The 12,904-nt window shown below is 46.4% G+C and overlaps 7 protein-coding genes and 1 non-coding gene across 8 annotated transcripts; 4 read left to right on the forward strand and 4 right to left on the reverse strand.

Annotated features, from left to right (window-relative positions):
* Positions 1–1,621: 1,621 nt before the first annotated feature.
* On the forward strand, positions 1,622–1,963 carry C7M61_002231 (uncharacterized protein; the record flags this gene model as incomplete). Its single annotated transcript, XM_024857613.1, has 1 exon — positions 1,622–1,963. The coding sequence occupies one exon, from the start codon at positions 1,622–1,624 to the stop codon at positions 1,961–1,963; it is 342 nt and encodes a 113-aa protein (XP_024714112.1).
* A 579-nt stretch (positions 1,964–2,542) lies between these two features.
* Positions 2,543–2,998, forward strand: C7M61_002232 (uncharacterized protein; the record flags this gene model as incomplete). The annotated part of the gene is made up of 1 exon (XM_024857614.1): positions 2,543–2,998. One exon carries the CDS (start codon positions 2,543–2,545, stop codon positions 2,996–2,998), a length of 456 nt encoding a protein of 151 aa, XP_024714113.1.
* Positions 2,999–3,616: 618 nt separating this feature from the next.
* On the forward strand, positions 3,617–4,729 carry C7M61_002233 (tRNA-specific adenosine deaminase; the record flags this gene model as incomplete). The annotated part of the gene is made up of 1 exon (XM_024857615.1): positions 3,617–4,729. One exon carries the CDS (start codon positions 3,617–3,619, stop codon positions 4,727–4,729), a length of 1,113 nt encoding a protein of 370 aa, XP_024714114.1.
* Positions 4,730–4,749: 20 nt separating this feature from the next.
* On the reverse strand, positions 4,750–5,328 carry C7M61_002234 (uncharacterized protein; the record flags this gene model as incomplete). Its single annotated transcript, XM_024857616.1, has 1 exon — positions 4,750–5,328. One exon carries the CDS (start codon positions 5,326–5,328, stop codon positions 4,750–4,752), a length of 579 nt encoding a protein of 192 aa, XP_024714115.1.
* Positions 5,329–5,787: 459 nt separating this feature from the next.
* On the reverse strand, positions 5,788–7,413 carry C7M61_002235 (uncharacterized protein; the record flags this gene model as incomplete). The annotated part of the gene is made up of 1 exon (XM_024857617.1): positions 5,788–7,413. The coding sequence occupies one exon, from the start codon at positions 7,411–7,413 to the stop codon at positions 5,788–5,790; it is 1,626 nt and encodes a 541-aa protein (XP_024714116.1).
* A 2,814-nt stretch (positions 7,414–10,227) lies between these two features.
* On the forward strand, positions 10,228–10,920 carry C7M61_002236 (ribulose-phosphate 3-epimerase; the record flags this gene model as incomplete). Its single annotated transcript, XM_024857618.1, has 1 exon — positions 10,228–10,920. The coding sequence occupies one exon, from the start codon at positions 10,228–10,230 to the stop codon at positions 10,918–10,920; it is 693 nt and encodes a 230-aa protein (XP_024714117.1).
* Positions 10,921–11,388: 468 nt separating this feature from the next.
* On the reverse strand, positions 11,389–11,880 carry C7M61_002237 (uncharacterized protein; the record flags this gene model as incomplete). The annotated part of the gene is made up of 1 exon (XM_024857619.1): positions 11,389–11,880. One exon carries the CDS (start codon positions 11,878–11,880, stop codon positions 11,389–11,391), a length of 492 nt encoding a protein of 163 aa, XP_024714118.1.
* Positions 11,881–11,959: 79 nt separating this feature from the next.
* Positions 11,960–12,043, reverse strand: C7M61_002238. The gene has a single exon. It is a non-coding gene; the product is annotated as a tRNA-Tyr (tRNA).
* Between the last annotated feature and the right edge of the window lie 861 nt (positions 12,044–12,904).

Genomic DNA, 12,904 nt, shown 5'->3' on the forward strand with positions numbered 1-12,904 from the left:
GATTGACATATCCTCGTTAATATCGCTCATTGACTCCATGTTCATTTCGGAGCCGAATCCCCCGAGCCGATGAGACATTGGAAATTTGGGACCAGGAAAATATTGTTTCTTGGTTCCAGTTGTGAAAAAACAGGTTGCTACGGTTGGCATTGGCACTTCATGTCTGGACCAATCGTAAGTGATGGAAGTTCGACAAACCTCGAACAAAACCTTGGGAAGGGTGGGATCCGGGCCCGATCCGAATGCGGTGACGCCATTGGCCAAACGGGCATTTTCTAGGTGCACCTTTCGTTCAGGGCTATTGAGGTCAGAACTGATAAGCTGAAGCTCACTCACTTGGTGATAAGCACCGTTTATCTTGTAGCAATTGACCAGAAATGAGTATGCCTCGATCTCCAGTATCCTTTCCATTTCTGCCAACATCTTTTGATGGTCTGACCCCAAGTTTTTGATGCTAAAGACAGTGTCCAACTTCACCCGGGGAGTGACCTTTTCAACCTTATCTTCAGAACGGGGCTTGAGTAAAGAACGTAACGATTGCATTTGTCGGTTTTGAATATCAAGATTCTTGTAACGAACTCAAGGGCAATCATGCCTTTTATATTACGAAGCATGGCTTGATAATTAATTCACAAATTGCCTTTGCCGTACGCGTATTTTGAAGAAGAGGAAATCATCCTTCTACTGTACCGGCAGTTTCACTTGACCACTAACTTGGAAACATGTAGAGGGTTTGGCGATAGTGCAAGCGTATTTTAGAAAAGTGGCTTCTACTTTCTGGGAAGAAAGAGAATCAAGTCTGAACTGATATGCTCTATTGTGGGTGTACGGGTCTGGATACCGAAGAACACCCACTTGGAAGCCTTGAAGACGAAGAAAAAAAAAATTATTTTTTGCAGTGAATAATATATACTCGTCACGCAGGAGAGCAACTTTTGATGACAATCTTTGAAGTCATGGTGGGTGGTTTAGAAGACAGTTGCAGGATTGTCCGGTCCATTATTCCTCACCTTGAAGCACAGAGCCATAAAAGTTTCAATTGGATTGTCTCCATCAGTGCTTGCTGATTTTTAGAGTTTAATTTCAAAACTGCTGAATCTTTTCTTACCTGAAAATTCAAGTGGTTTTCAGGGTGACCTGACCTTTAGTGAGTATTTCATTCAGTATTCCAAACGATTCTTAGGGCGGTCGGGACTCTTTAAAAAAGACTCAAATAATTGCAAATCTCAGAAGAATACACATCATGAAAGGATGACACTTCTTGCGTTAATGGTTTCAACTCGAATCCTATTGAAACCTGTGTTCTGCTCGGTGTAATATTGTCAAATCAAGGGCACCACTGGTCACAGAATTACTGAAACATGCGATAAGCGCATCAAGTGGTTGAATATTGATTTGACAAAAATAGGAGCATAGATTTTTGATATTCTTACAGGAGTTAGAGAACAATAGACATAGCCTGGAACTCTATTTGTGCAAACAAGTGAATGCCCAGAAACTAGAATACACTTTCTCATGATTCTAGCAAGGCTATAAAGAAACCCTTGATTCCACGTATTCTATATTAAATAACTCACTGTCTTTTCTACTAAGTTTGAATATATAAATAATGATGATTCAAATGCTGCTTTGGGTTCAGGCAATTGTCGTTCTCCTTTGGTCGAGCATGGTCTATGGTGATGATGACATAATCAACTCAGAGAAGTACAACGAAAATGAATTGTGTTTTTTGAAATACAACGGTATCTCCGCTGAAGATGACGGTGGAAAATTCGCAATTGGCTTGTTGGATGATGATTTGGTGCCTCATCATTTCGTGGCTGAAAAAGGGTACTCTGGGTCCTTGGAGGAACGTGATCAATTCTTCAAAATAGTTGTTGAGAGTGAAGTAAACAAGTGGAGTCCTGGAGCAGACTACTGTGAGTTGTTGCTGAATGCCTTGGATAGGGATAACGAGAAGTGATCAGGAAACGTCTATAGTGAATAGTATTGAGGGATAAGCTCAATTGGTAGAAATTTGAAAGTTTCTAGCCATTGTAGTTTCAACTTCTGGGTGAATCTGCAGATATCAAATGTTGTATGGTGATTATGGAAGCTCGTTCTCTTTGCAGCCAATTCCCTACGGAGATCAACAATAAAGATGGTCCGAAATATTCTTCTTTTTGTAGATAAGTCAATTAGACAACCTTCGATATTTCAGAAAATGAAGTTGTTTCTGATATTTTCGTTTTTGTCTAAATTACATATCTGCACCTACCCAGTCTATCTCCAGACTCTATGAATCCATTCCAACCGTACTTCCAAAAAATTCATTTTCTATATCCAACCAAAAACCAACTTTTCCTGGCCAAACTTCAAAATCTATTCAAAATTTAATTAATTTACCCTTCAAAATCACCCCGGTCCACATTCCAGTTCACGTTTTCTCCTGACCCTGAACCCTGCGTACTTCCCCAGATCAGTGCAATTGTACAGGGAAACTGAGAACCGCCACTACTACTTCTTTTCTTCAAACAAAACAAAAACACCATAAAAAAAGAAAATGTTTGGCAAAGACTACTCCGCTCTCGAGGAAATTAAACAGGTGATAGCCCCTGAGCAGTTAGAGATCTTGAAGAACCAGCTCGAATCCGAAGACCCACAGACCCCGGAGTCTCAGTTCAACTATGCCTGGGGCCTCCTTAAAACAGACAGCTCGAGAAAACAAAAACAAGGAATTGACATTTTGACCGTTCTCTACAGAGACGTGCCACGGATGAGGAGAGAGTCGTTGTACTACTTGGCGCTAGGGAGCGTGAAGATCGGGGAGTACTCGAACGCCAGAAGGTACGCCGAGACGCTTTTGGAGAAGGAGCCTGAGAACACGCAGTTCCAGGCGTTGAAGAAGGCGATTGACGAGCGGGTCACGGAGGACGGGCTCATTGGGCTCGGAGTGGCCGGTGGCGTTTTGGCCGTTGGGCTTGGCATCATGGGAGCCGTGCTCAGAAAGAAAAGATAGGCTTGCTGGGAGATGACGATGGAAGCAAGGCGGGCCTTGGACGGACCATACGGAATACACGGTATGACGAGGGGGGTGTAGGCGGCCAAGGCGGCCAGGAGGCCAGTTCAGAGAACCAAGGAGGCCATTTCAAGTGAAACATGGATTCCTGACGGTTCTGTGAAGTCTTGAATTCAATTAACTGAGGGTATGTCGGTCAAATTGGAAATTGAGGGTTGTCTTCTCCAAGTGTAGCGCTATGGGAAAGCTACAGTGCCACCTGAAGAGGACTGGGAGGTTCCAGAAAACCTCTTGATGACAAGAGACTGAGCGTTCGATGATCAAGATGTCACAAATTTAGGCATTGAGTTTTTAACCTTGTCGTTGAAGGCCCAGTAACTCTACCTGAGTGACATACTAATGAGAACCAGCACTACCACCTCCACTACCACCTCCACAGACGATCTCCACAGATGACCTCCACTTAACCAACAGAATCCCCACCCCTCAATGCCCTAAATAGCCCAAAAACCGAAATCAAAAGTACATTCTTAAAAAACCCTCTACTGCCCCACCTCATCTCCATCGCATCAACTCCACATTTGGGTGCGAATACCTAACCACACGGTTCTTCACCGAATGAACCACAATGCTCAGCTTGCCGACAGAATTGCCGCTGCAGTAGTAAAGCATTTCAACGAGGCGCCGGCCAAAGCAGGAAAACCCGTCATTCGTGCCAATGGCGTTCCAGAATGGACTGTACTAGCAGGTCTAGTAACACTACAAGGCGACAAGATCGAGGTGATCTCAGTTGCCACTGGCGTAAAGGCACTCCCAGACGACGTCAGAAGGTACTCGAAGGGCTGGATGGTCCACGACATGCACGCCGAGATTCTCTGTCTTCGAATGTTGAACTATGTGGTGACTGAGGATGTGTTGAATGAGAGGCAGGGAAAGGATACGCTTTTGTTAGAGAGGGGAGAGAAACGGCTACGATTGAGAAAGGACCTCAAACTTTGCTTATACATCAGCGAACCGCCATGTGGCGACGCGTCTATGAGCTATGTGGCACAGGGCAGAGAAGCCTGGGAGGAACCTCCATCGAAAAAGACCAAAATCCAGCAACTGGGGCTCCACAGAGGCCGTGAGAGCTTTGATATTTTAGGCGTGGTTCGAACCAAACCAGGCAGAGCCGACAGCAAGGTGACGCTATCGAAATCGTGCTCCGATAAACTTTGTCTTAGGCAGGAGACTGGGGTCCTCAATTCGATCAACTCGGCGTTTGTGGAGCCGGTATACCTTGATTTTATTGCTCTTCCCGAGGCCAAGTTCCAGCAGGCCGACTTTGACCGCTGTTTTGACAGAATTGACCCGAAAAACGGCATATCTCTCCAGCCTTTGCTATACACCGAGGACCCATACACGTTCCACAAGCTGGAAAGCGCTGTTCCGTCGCCATTGAGTCTTCTTCTCTGTCCTCCGCTCAAAATCAGCCAGGCCATACTGAACGGAGCCAAAAACGGCGGTTTCATCAAAAACAAGCCACCCAAACCCCACGGCGCCAGCATCCTCTGCAACCAGAAGCTCATACAAAAAGCAGGCCCCTTAATTCAGGAAATCAAACTTCCAAATGGACAGCTGCCAAAATCGTATCTCTCCCTCAAAGATAGCAACCCCCAGAAAGACCTCAAGAACCACCTCCACAGCCTCCTCGGCTGGACCAGAACTACACCAGACGACTTTGCTCTCTAATGCATGCACTATATACCCGTCTAATCGCTGTCCGAAGCAGAACCCTCGTCGTCCAGAGGCTCCTCGGGCACCTCAGGAACCATGGAGCCGTACTCGGCACTCTCCAAAAGGCTCCGGAGCTTCTCGTTGTCCCTGACGTAATTGACCGGCTTCAAGCCGTGCCTGTCGACGATCTTGGCGTCGGACCCGGCGTCCACCAAGTTGTCGATAATGAAGTATCCGTACTCTGGCTCGTCTCCAGCAAACTTCACCGCTAGGTGCAACGGCGTGTCGCCGTCTCGGTTCAACGGATCGATCTCCACGCCTTCCACGTCCAACACCGCGTCTATGAACTCCCAGTTGCCAAGCAGGGTGGCGATGTGTAAGGGGGAGTTGTTGGTGATCATTTCTGTGGTGGAGTTGAGGAGCAGCGCCAATTGGTCGGGCTGCACCTCCTGCTTGATGGTGGTGAAAAGCTCCACGTTGTTGCGGCGAGCACACTCCAAGATTTGCTCCTTATACGATGCTCCTTCGTTTTCAGACATGGTGGTGAAGTTGGAGGTGTAGCTGCTCTGTTGGCTACTCGCTCGGCCAGATGCAGGCGAGTCTTCAGACGACATGTTGTGGGAGATAAGGGGAGGAGGTAGTGTTGAAGGTTTTTCTTTTTTTCTGTCGATGTTATTTTTTGGCGGGGATCGATGGCTGCTGCCGGTTTTGCTGGGTTTCTGATTTGGCGATTTGGGTATGTGGGCTGTGCTGCGAATGGTTGCAAAATCGGAACTACCATCGGTTGGTGAAAAATGGTGGATTTTGCGCTCAAAGCTTCACGAATCGTCTTTTAATACTTCTGTTAGGATCATCAAAGGCTTGTTTGAAAGGCCGGTATCTGTTTTGTCGATTGTTGGCATTCACCTCTATCAACGCCATAGAGGTCCGACACAACCCATGGAAGTTCCATATTTCCTGATCCAGCCTCAAACCTACTCAAAAGCTGGACTTTCCACTTTCTATAAAGCATCCCCTCCCTCATTGCCGCCGCCCACCTACTCACTCCCTTATCATTAACCAATCATTACTATTTACTCCATCGCAGACACCTTCTCGTAAAGGTTCTTTGTCCTGCGGCGGATTGCCTTGCCAAACACAATAAACACCAAGAAGCTTCCGTTGATCACCACCGAAAGCATGAACATCAACCAGGTGGTGGTCGCCAAGCCGGTTCTGTTGAGCCACGGCTGGATTGCAAACGTGAAGCCACATCCGATCATGTTACGGATGAAAAGAATAAATACAAGCGCCTCCGACGCCGCCTCTGTATAACAGTCAATGGCATACGTCAAGCAAATGGGACCTGCTGCTGCCATCGCAAAACCAAGGAACCCTTGACCAACAACCACAGAAACAGCCCACGCATCACCATTCAAGGGCCCCATGCAATATGCCAAAAGGCCGCCTGCGTTGAAGAGCGTTGGACCAATCATGGCCCAGAGTCTGAACTCGGGTTCTAGAATACCGTTGTTGCGGTGTGCCAACTTGACCGTGAGCCAGTCCACAAACGGCCCGCCGTAGATCATTCCGATCAAACTGCCGCCAAGAGCTGCCAAATTGGTGAGGCCCGTGGCAGAGGTGGAAAAATCGTAGTAGGTGGTGTAAAGATCGGACTGGGTGGTGGTGAGCAAAGAGAGCCACATCATCTGGGCACCATAGACGATGCCCAGCCAGAAAACGGCAGGAAAACAGCCGGTGTAAATTGGCTTGGTGAGAATTTTCCAGAACGGCCGTTTGTCGTTGTACTCGAGCTCCAAAAGCTGCATTCTCTTGAAATACGTTCTTTTGGTGTTTTGAGTGTCTGAGTCCAGATCGCCGGCTTCCTCCTGGCTGAGAATATGGTGGACTTTCCCGGCGCCATGCTCGGAACTGAAACCCGTTTCTCTGGTTTTGATCTGGTCGAGAATCTCTTTTTCAGTCTCACTGTCTTCTCTTCTGAAAGAGGTGTCCTCCATGAGGAACAACTGCACCACAAAAAGCACACAGAGAATAATCACCTGGAGCTTGAATGCCCACTGCCAGCTGGGCAAATACGCCGCCACAACAGGACCAATGTAACTGCCAAAGTAAATGGCGAAAACAAGCCAGGAAAGCTTGGACGCTCTTTCGTGAACAAAGAACATATCCGTGGAAGTGATCTCCACAAGCGAGTTGGTGGGAGCAGCGGCAAAACCACAAATCGACATCAGCCCCATGATGTAACTCACCGAATCCGCATGAATGGCCATGGCATTACCCACAACCGCCAAAACCGTACACACCAAGTACACACCTCTCCTGCCGACCTTCATGGCTGTCGGCTGCAAAATCACACATCCAACACCCAAAAACAAAAAGTTGAGTGCCTGGCAAACATTGAGCCTGGCTGCAGTGACTCCAAAGTCCTCCTGCCATTCACCCCAGTATGGCCCGCCCCAGTTGACGGTGATTGCCAAGAAAACCGACCAAACCCATAGAAGAAGAAACTGGAGGTTCTTTTTCCGCTTCGACCAGCGCAACGGATCGTTTACATCAGACAGAGGTTGTGGCTGCAAAATGATGTTCTGATTTCCGTCTTGCACTTTTTGCACATTCAACGTGCCGGCCATGTCCAAAAGATGGACCGTGCCTGGGACCATCGAGGTCCTGCTGGCGGAGTCTTTTTCCAAATCCGACATGCTCTACAAAAAAAAATGCATCTTTGCGTTTATATATATCGGTGGAGGTGTTTTGTGGGGTCCTCTATCGCGCCGGCTCCAGGTTCCACAACAGGCAGTCCGCTTAGCGGGTAAATCTTTGTTGAGGAGGCTCCCACAAAGAAAAGAGGAAAAATGCAAGATTGGCGCAGAAGCGACGATTCTTCGTTCCAAGACAATTTAACGTGGGTCTCGTATTTGAGTTTGCCAGCATTCTTCTATTTAGATCCTTCAGCGGGGTCGAACAATGGGTGCAAATGGAATCTCGAGATAAGAGATAAGCGCTTGTACGGAATCTGCTGATAGCACGCCTGTGCCGGTGAATATAGGTATTTTTGTGCTGCAGCAAAGGCAACTCGGCAGAGTCAGGGTCCCCAGCTGTTCGGCTGAGTTTGCAGCTTTTGAAGGATAACGGAGATCGCGATGGATGTGCTTCTTTAGGTAAGTGGGGAGACCCTTTGATTCCGCTCTTGCTGCCGAGATCTTGGAAGGGGTCGGGTTGGTGAAGTTTGGGGAGTTGATGGAAGCGGAGACAGGCGAAGATTAGGTTTCTAGAAGGTGGGTTGCGTTTTTGGGTTTTGAGGGTTTGGACTAGTGCGATGGGCTATTGCTTTTGATGGGGTAGCTGAATTAGAGTTGCGATTTTGATTATGTTCTCCACTCCAGATCCATCTTTCATTTAAAGTTTGTCAAATCTGTTCGGGAAAATTGACCTGCCTTTTTGGGCTTTGCGTGCTTCGTTGCATGGCGCTTACATGGGTGGTGGATACGTTCCAGACCAGGTGCGACGCCATTTACGAAATTTGGGTTCAGATAGATGATGGGGATTCGAGATTTAATGTGGACCGGAAATATCTCTCATTCGTACACGGTCAAGAGAACTGGATTATCTGAGGAGGCCTTTCGTCATATTATGTCGAAACGAACTCGGGAACAATGGTGTCTACTAGAATGCGTTTAGAAGGTTACATTGTTGAAGAATGATAGCTGCAGATCTATCACGATTCGTTGTGTTTCGATGAACTCACCAATCATCTCTCTTATTACCTATTATAGTTGATCGTGAAGCTCAACATTTCATTCACCAGGTTATTTTGCCTATTTACGTTACACTTTGGCCCCACTTCCAGACGGTATTCCAATCGAGCCTAAGCGAAAAGAGGAGAACTCTCTCATTGCCGAAACACCAAAACCCAATACAAAATAGGCTTTATTGGAAAGGCAGCACTTGCTTACCTTAGGCTCAAGCCCCAGCCTTAACATCTCACTCATCTCGGGATATAGGTCTTTTGAAGAGTCATCAAGGCGATCTCCTCAGTAAACGGCTCCGGCTGATGATCGGATTTTGGAAACAAGATCCCATCCCTGTCTTTAAGCAACCGTCCAAGTGCAAGCAAATGTGACCCAAAGAGTACCAAGCCTGGTAAGCGAAAAACAAGAAGAGCGAGAACAACCTCAACACTCTTTGTACTATCGTTATAGTGATAGGCTGGTTTTATCTCGATGGTATGTAAGATACAGTGAAGAGCCTCATCAATAATGACAAACACCAGTGCCTTGAATAAAACCCAGCTGCGTCCACGAGAGAAAATGAGTTTTATCGAATATGCTTGCAGTGAAATCTGGAGTTAGTAAAGTTCAAGTTTTGACCTCGTGAACAGTATACATACATCGACTAGGTGAATGAGGAAAGTTGCCATAAGAAACTTACTATCTTTTGGGAGGTTAGAAAGAAGCATAACAGACTTGAAAGTGTGATACACAACCACATACATCACCAAAAAAACTTCAGAAGCCGTGGCGTTTTCCACAATAACTTTCATTGATCTTTCGGTGGTAGGGCCTTTTTTTAGAACCTTATTGTTACCGTGATTTGGAGCGTCTTCGATGCTTCTATCAATTTCGGTCTGTACTAGATTCATATCCATGGTGGTTTTTTGTGAGCAAACGGATACGAGATACTGTACCGTTAAAGTAAGTGAACTGGTTTTTAAATTTCTTTCTAGAGTTGCCTTCCCGAGAACTCATGACTTCTGGGGATATATTCAGTGTATCTAGTTCACCTACCCAAAATGGCATCTACTGGAGGCGAGTTATACAGAGAATTTCATTTCGGGAATTAGAGAAATGGAAAACTGAGGCAAGTCCAGACTACATTTTGTTCATTATGGCAACAGTAAGTGAAGTATTCAAAAATCCAAATTGTCTCAATTTTCAGATTTCTTCACTATTGATTGAAGCGAGTTAATCGCTATTTTGAATACCATGAGGTTATTCTTTATTTACAGAATGATCACTTTATTAAGACGGCTTGTTTGTGAACCACATTCAATGCCTCGGTATCTATCGCTTTCGTCATCTTGGTAAGACCCCATAAACAAGAAACCAGTCCCTACAACCACAACTTTTTTCTCCCAATTCTTCTTATTACCAAAACTACCAAAAAACTTTCATCATCGCAATCCCCCATAGCCGCGGTCTGTTATCACCAGCCAAGACCGCCAAGGCCTTCTATACTTCGGAGTCAAACCGCACTATTTGCACCCATACGTCTAGGGTCCACCAAAATCGCCAAAAACGGTCGAAATTCGCCGGGAAAACTTGGATTCCTAATAAAGCCACCACAAATAATACAAAAATCTAACTTTATAGTCGCCCACTCCCACGGCGCCCGAAATCAACACAACCCTGCCTTCTCAAAATGCTCGGTTCCGTCTGGCCTGGACACCTCTGCACCCGTGCACCACGATCACTTGCTATATCTTATCCGAGATCACCTTGACTTCCCACTACAAAATGGTCAAAGCTATCATCGCCCCCTCGATCCTTGCGTCCGATTTCGCCAACTTGGGGTGCAATTGCCACAAGATGTACGACTCTGGCGCCGACTGGCTCCACATTGACGTCATGGACGGCCACTTTGTGCCCAACATTTCGTTAGGTCCTCCGATTGTGAGTTCGTTGAGGAAGGAGTTCCCCAGAAAGGCCGAAAAGACGTTTTTCGACTGCCACATGATGGTTTCCGAGCCGGAGAAGTGGGTGCCGGAGATTGCCAAGGCTGGCGGAGACCAGTACACTTTCCATTATGAGTCCACCAAGGACCCCAAGGGTCTTATCAAGTTGATCAAGGAACACGGCATGAAACCTGCCTGTGCGGTGAAGCCAGGCACGGAGGTGGATGTTTTGTATGAGCTTGGTGACGAGTTGCATATGGCGTTGATCATGACGGTGGAGCCTGGTTTCGGTGGTCAGAAGTTCATGCCCAACATGATGGCCAAGGTGGACGCCTTGAGAGAGAAGTTCCCACAATTGAACATTCAGGTTGACGGTGGTTTGGGCAGAGAGACCGTGGTGCCTGCAGCCGAGGCCGGTGCCAATGTCATTGTTGCTGGTACGTCGTGCTTTACGGCTCCGGATCCAGTGGAGCTTATTGACTTTATGAGGGAGACGGTGAACAAGAGCTTGAAGGCGAGGGGCGTGTACTCGTGATGCCCTTAGGTGGGTATTCCAGGGAAAAGTAGAGGTATAGGTAAGGGAGGACCCTGCAATGGCATGAACAGCGGAGGCGGAGAAGCCCGTAGAGGGCTTCGCGTTTTGTAGAAGGTGATGAGGATTTGCTCTTGAAGGAGGAAATCAAGTTTTCCTTAATATTACACTGGATAGACTAGCAGATATCAAGGGATCAGTACCCTTAGATGATTCTACAAGTAAGAGAACAATAGTATCACTTGAAACCAGTGACAGTGCTCCACAGTTAGCCACTATGATCCAACATTTCACCAATCTTCATGTATTTCAAAATCGTCTGCTGATTAGTGAAAAATAGGCCATCCGCTGAATAGTGAAAAATTCATCTCTATCACCTACGTCCATTTCCGTATTCTATGCATTGCCTATACAGCAGGGCCCCCGGCCCGTTGCGTAAAACCAAACGTCAAACTCAAACGCCTATGCCACTCAGAAAGCCTGAACTCCAATGGTGGTGCCCTCACCACTCACATTCAAGTTCATACCCACAGCATCGGTATCTTCAACAACCGCCCAGAGGGCCTTCTTGACCTTGTCCAACTGGGTGGGCTCCTTCTCGTGCTTGTTCTTTTTGACGCCGTCCATGTCAATATCCATCTCTCTCTTGGCCTCAAGATCAATGTTCAACTGCTCGTTTCTCTTAGCAATGTATCTGCTGTTTCTCTCGAGCTTTCTGGCTCTTTTGTTACTGAGCGTGTTGGTGGTGACGCCGCTGGCAGGAAGAGGCATGCTGCCGTTGTACAAGGCCACAGCCTTGGAATCAGAAGGTCTAGGGACGGTTTCTGTGTTGAATCTGCCATGAGAAGATCTGGTAGGGAGGATGCTGGCGGCACGTGCAGCTCTCTTCTTGCCGAGCTGCTGGGCGTGGTGGGCCCTGTGGATTTTGTTTTTTGGTTTGTTGACCAGGTTTCTAGAAGGCATGGGTGGTTGGTTATCTTTGAAGAAATCAGATAGAGATGCGATGCGATGGGTGCAAAAATGTCCTGCGCAGGAAAAAAAATCTCCCGGGGGTGAGTCGAACACCCGATCTCAAGATTACAATCACATTACAGTCTCGCGCCTTAGCCAGCTTGGCCACCGAGAGGATTTCGGAATGGAAGTGGTTTTGGATGACTATATTCATTAGTGGTCGTGCGGAACACAAACCTTGAAAATGCTGTATTTTTGCCGTTTTTTTTGTCTTTTGAAGTAGGGTAGAGCTATATTCTGATAGGTGGGGTATGTAGAGAGTTATATACGGGCTTCATTGTTTAAATAGCTCCCCAGGTTGTGCTTTGAATCTACTCAAGACTGTCAGGTCCTAAACTCCACTACAACATACTATTCATTGCAACGTAATACATTGGGCAAATGGTCCAGGCTACGCAAACTGATAAGCTACAAATTCAGAAGTGATATCCTTGCAGATGAACGTACTCCGAGGATATATTTCTTAATATTATCTACAATATCTGAAGATTAGACATCGATCAACATGAGTTCGATGATACAAAGGGAGGCTTTTCGCCAGCTTCCTTCTGGAAGGGGTTTAAATTCTCAAGCTTATTTAGAAGCCAAGTGTGAGAATAAGATCTTATTGGAGGTTGTTTCTACAGAGATATGGTTTTTACTCTGTTGAAGAGAAATCAGTAAAAAAAAATAAAAGAAGCAAACATGATGAAAACAATTTGCAGATTCATCGGCGTTTTCGATTTATTATCTAAATTGCACGCAAGGGGACATGTCCAACTTTCCTCATTTAATACTGATGGTCATTCAGTGCTCGACATTCCAGCAATGAAACAGCTAGGCAGTCAGTACAATAGCTATAAATCACTTCGAATGAAGTTCTTATTTGCCTCGACCGAATAGTTACGGACTAACACCTTTTTTTGATGAAGTTTCCTAATGGCATAGCTGAGTCCCATGTTGAAGCCCCGCGAGAGAAGTTGACCACGATCTTCCA

Source organism: Candidozyma pseudohaemuli (genome assembly GCF_003013735.1).
Source record: "Candidozyma pseudohaemuli strain B12108 chromosome Unknown scaffold00004, whole genome shotgun sequence".
NCBI classification, from domain to species: Eukaryota; Fungi; Ascomycota; class Pichiomycetes; order Serinales; family Metschnikowiaceae; genus Candidozyma; species Candidozyma pseudohaemuli.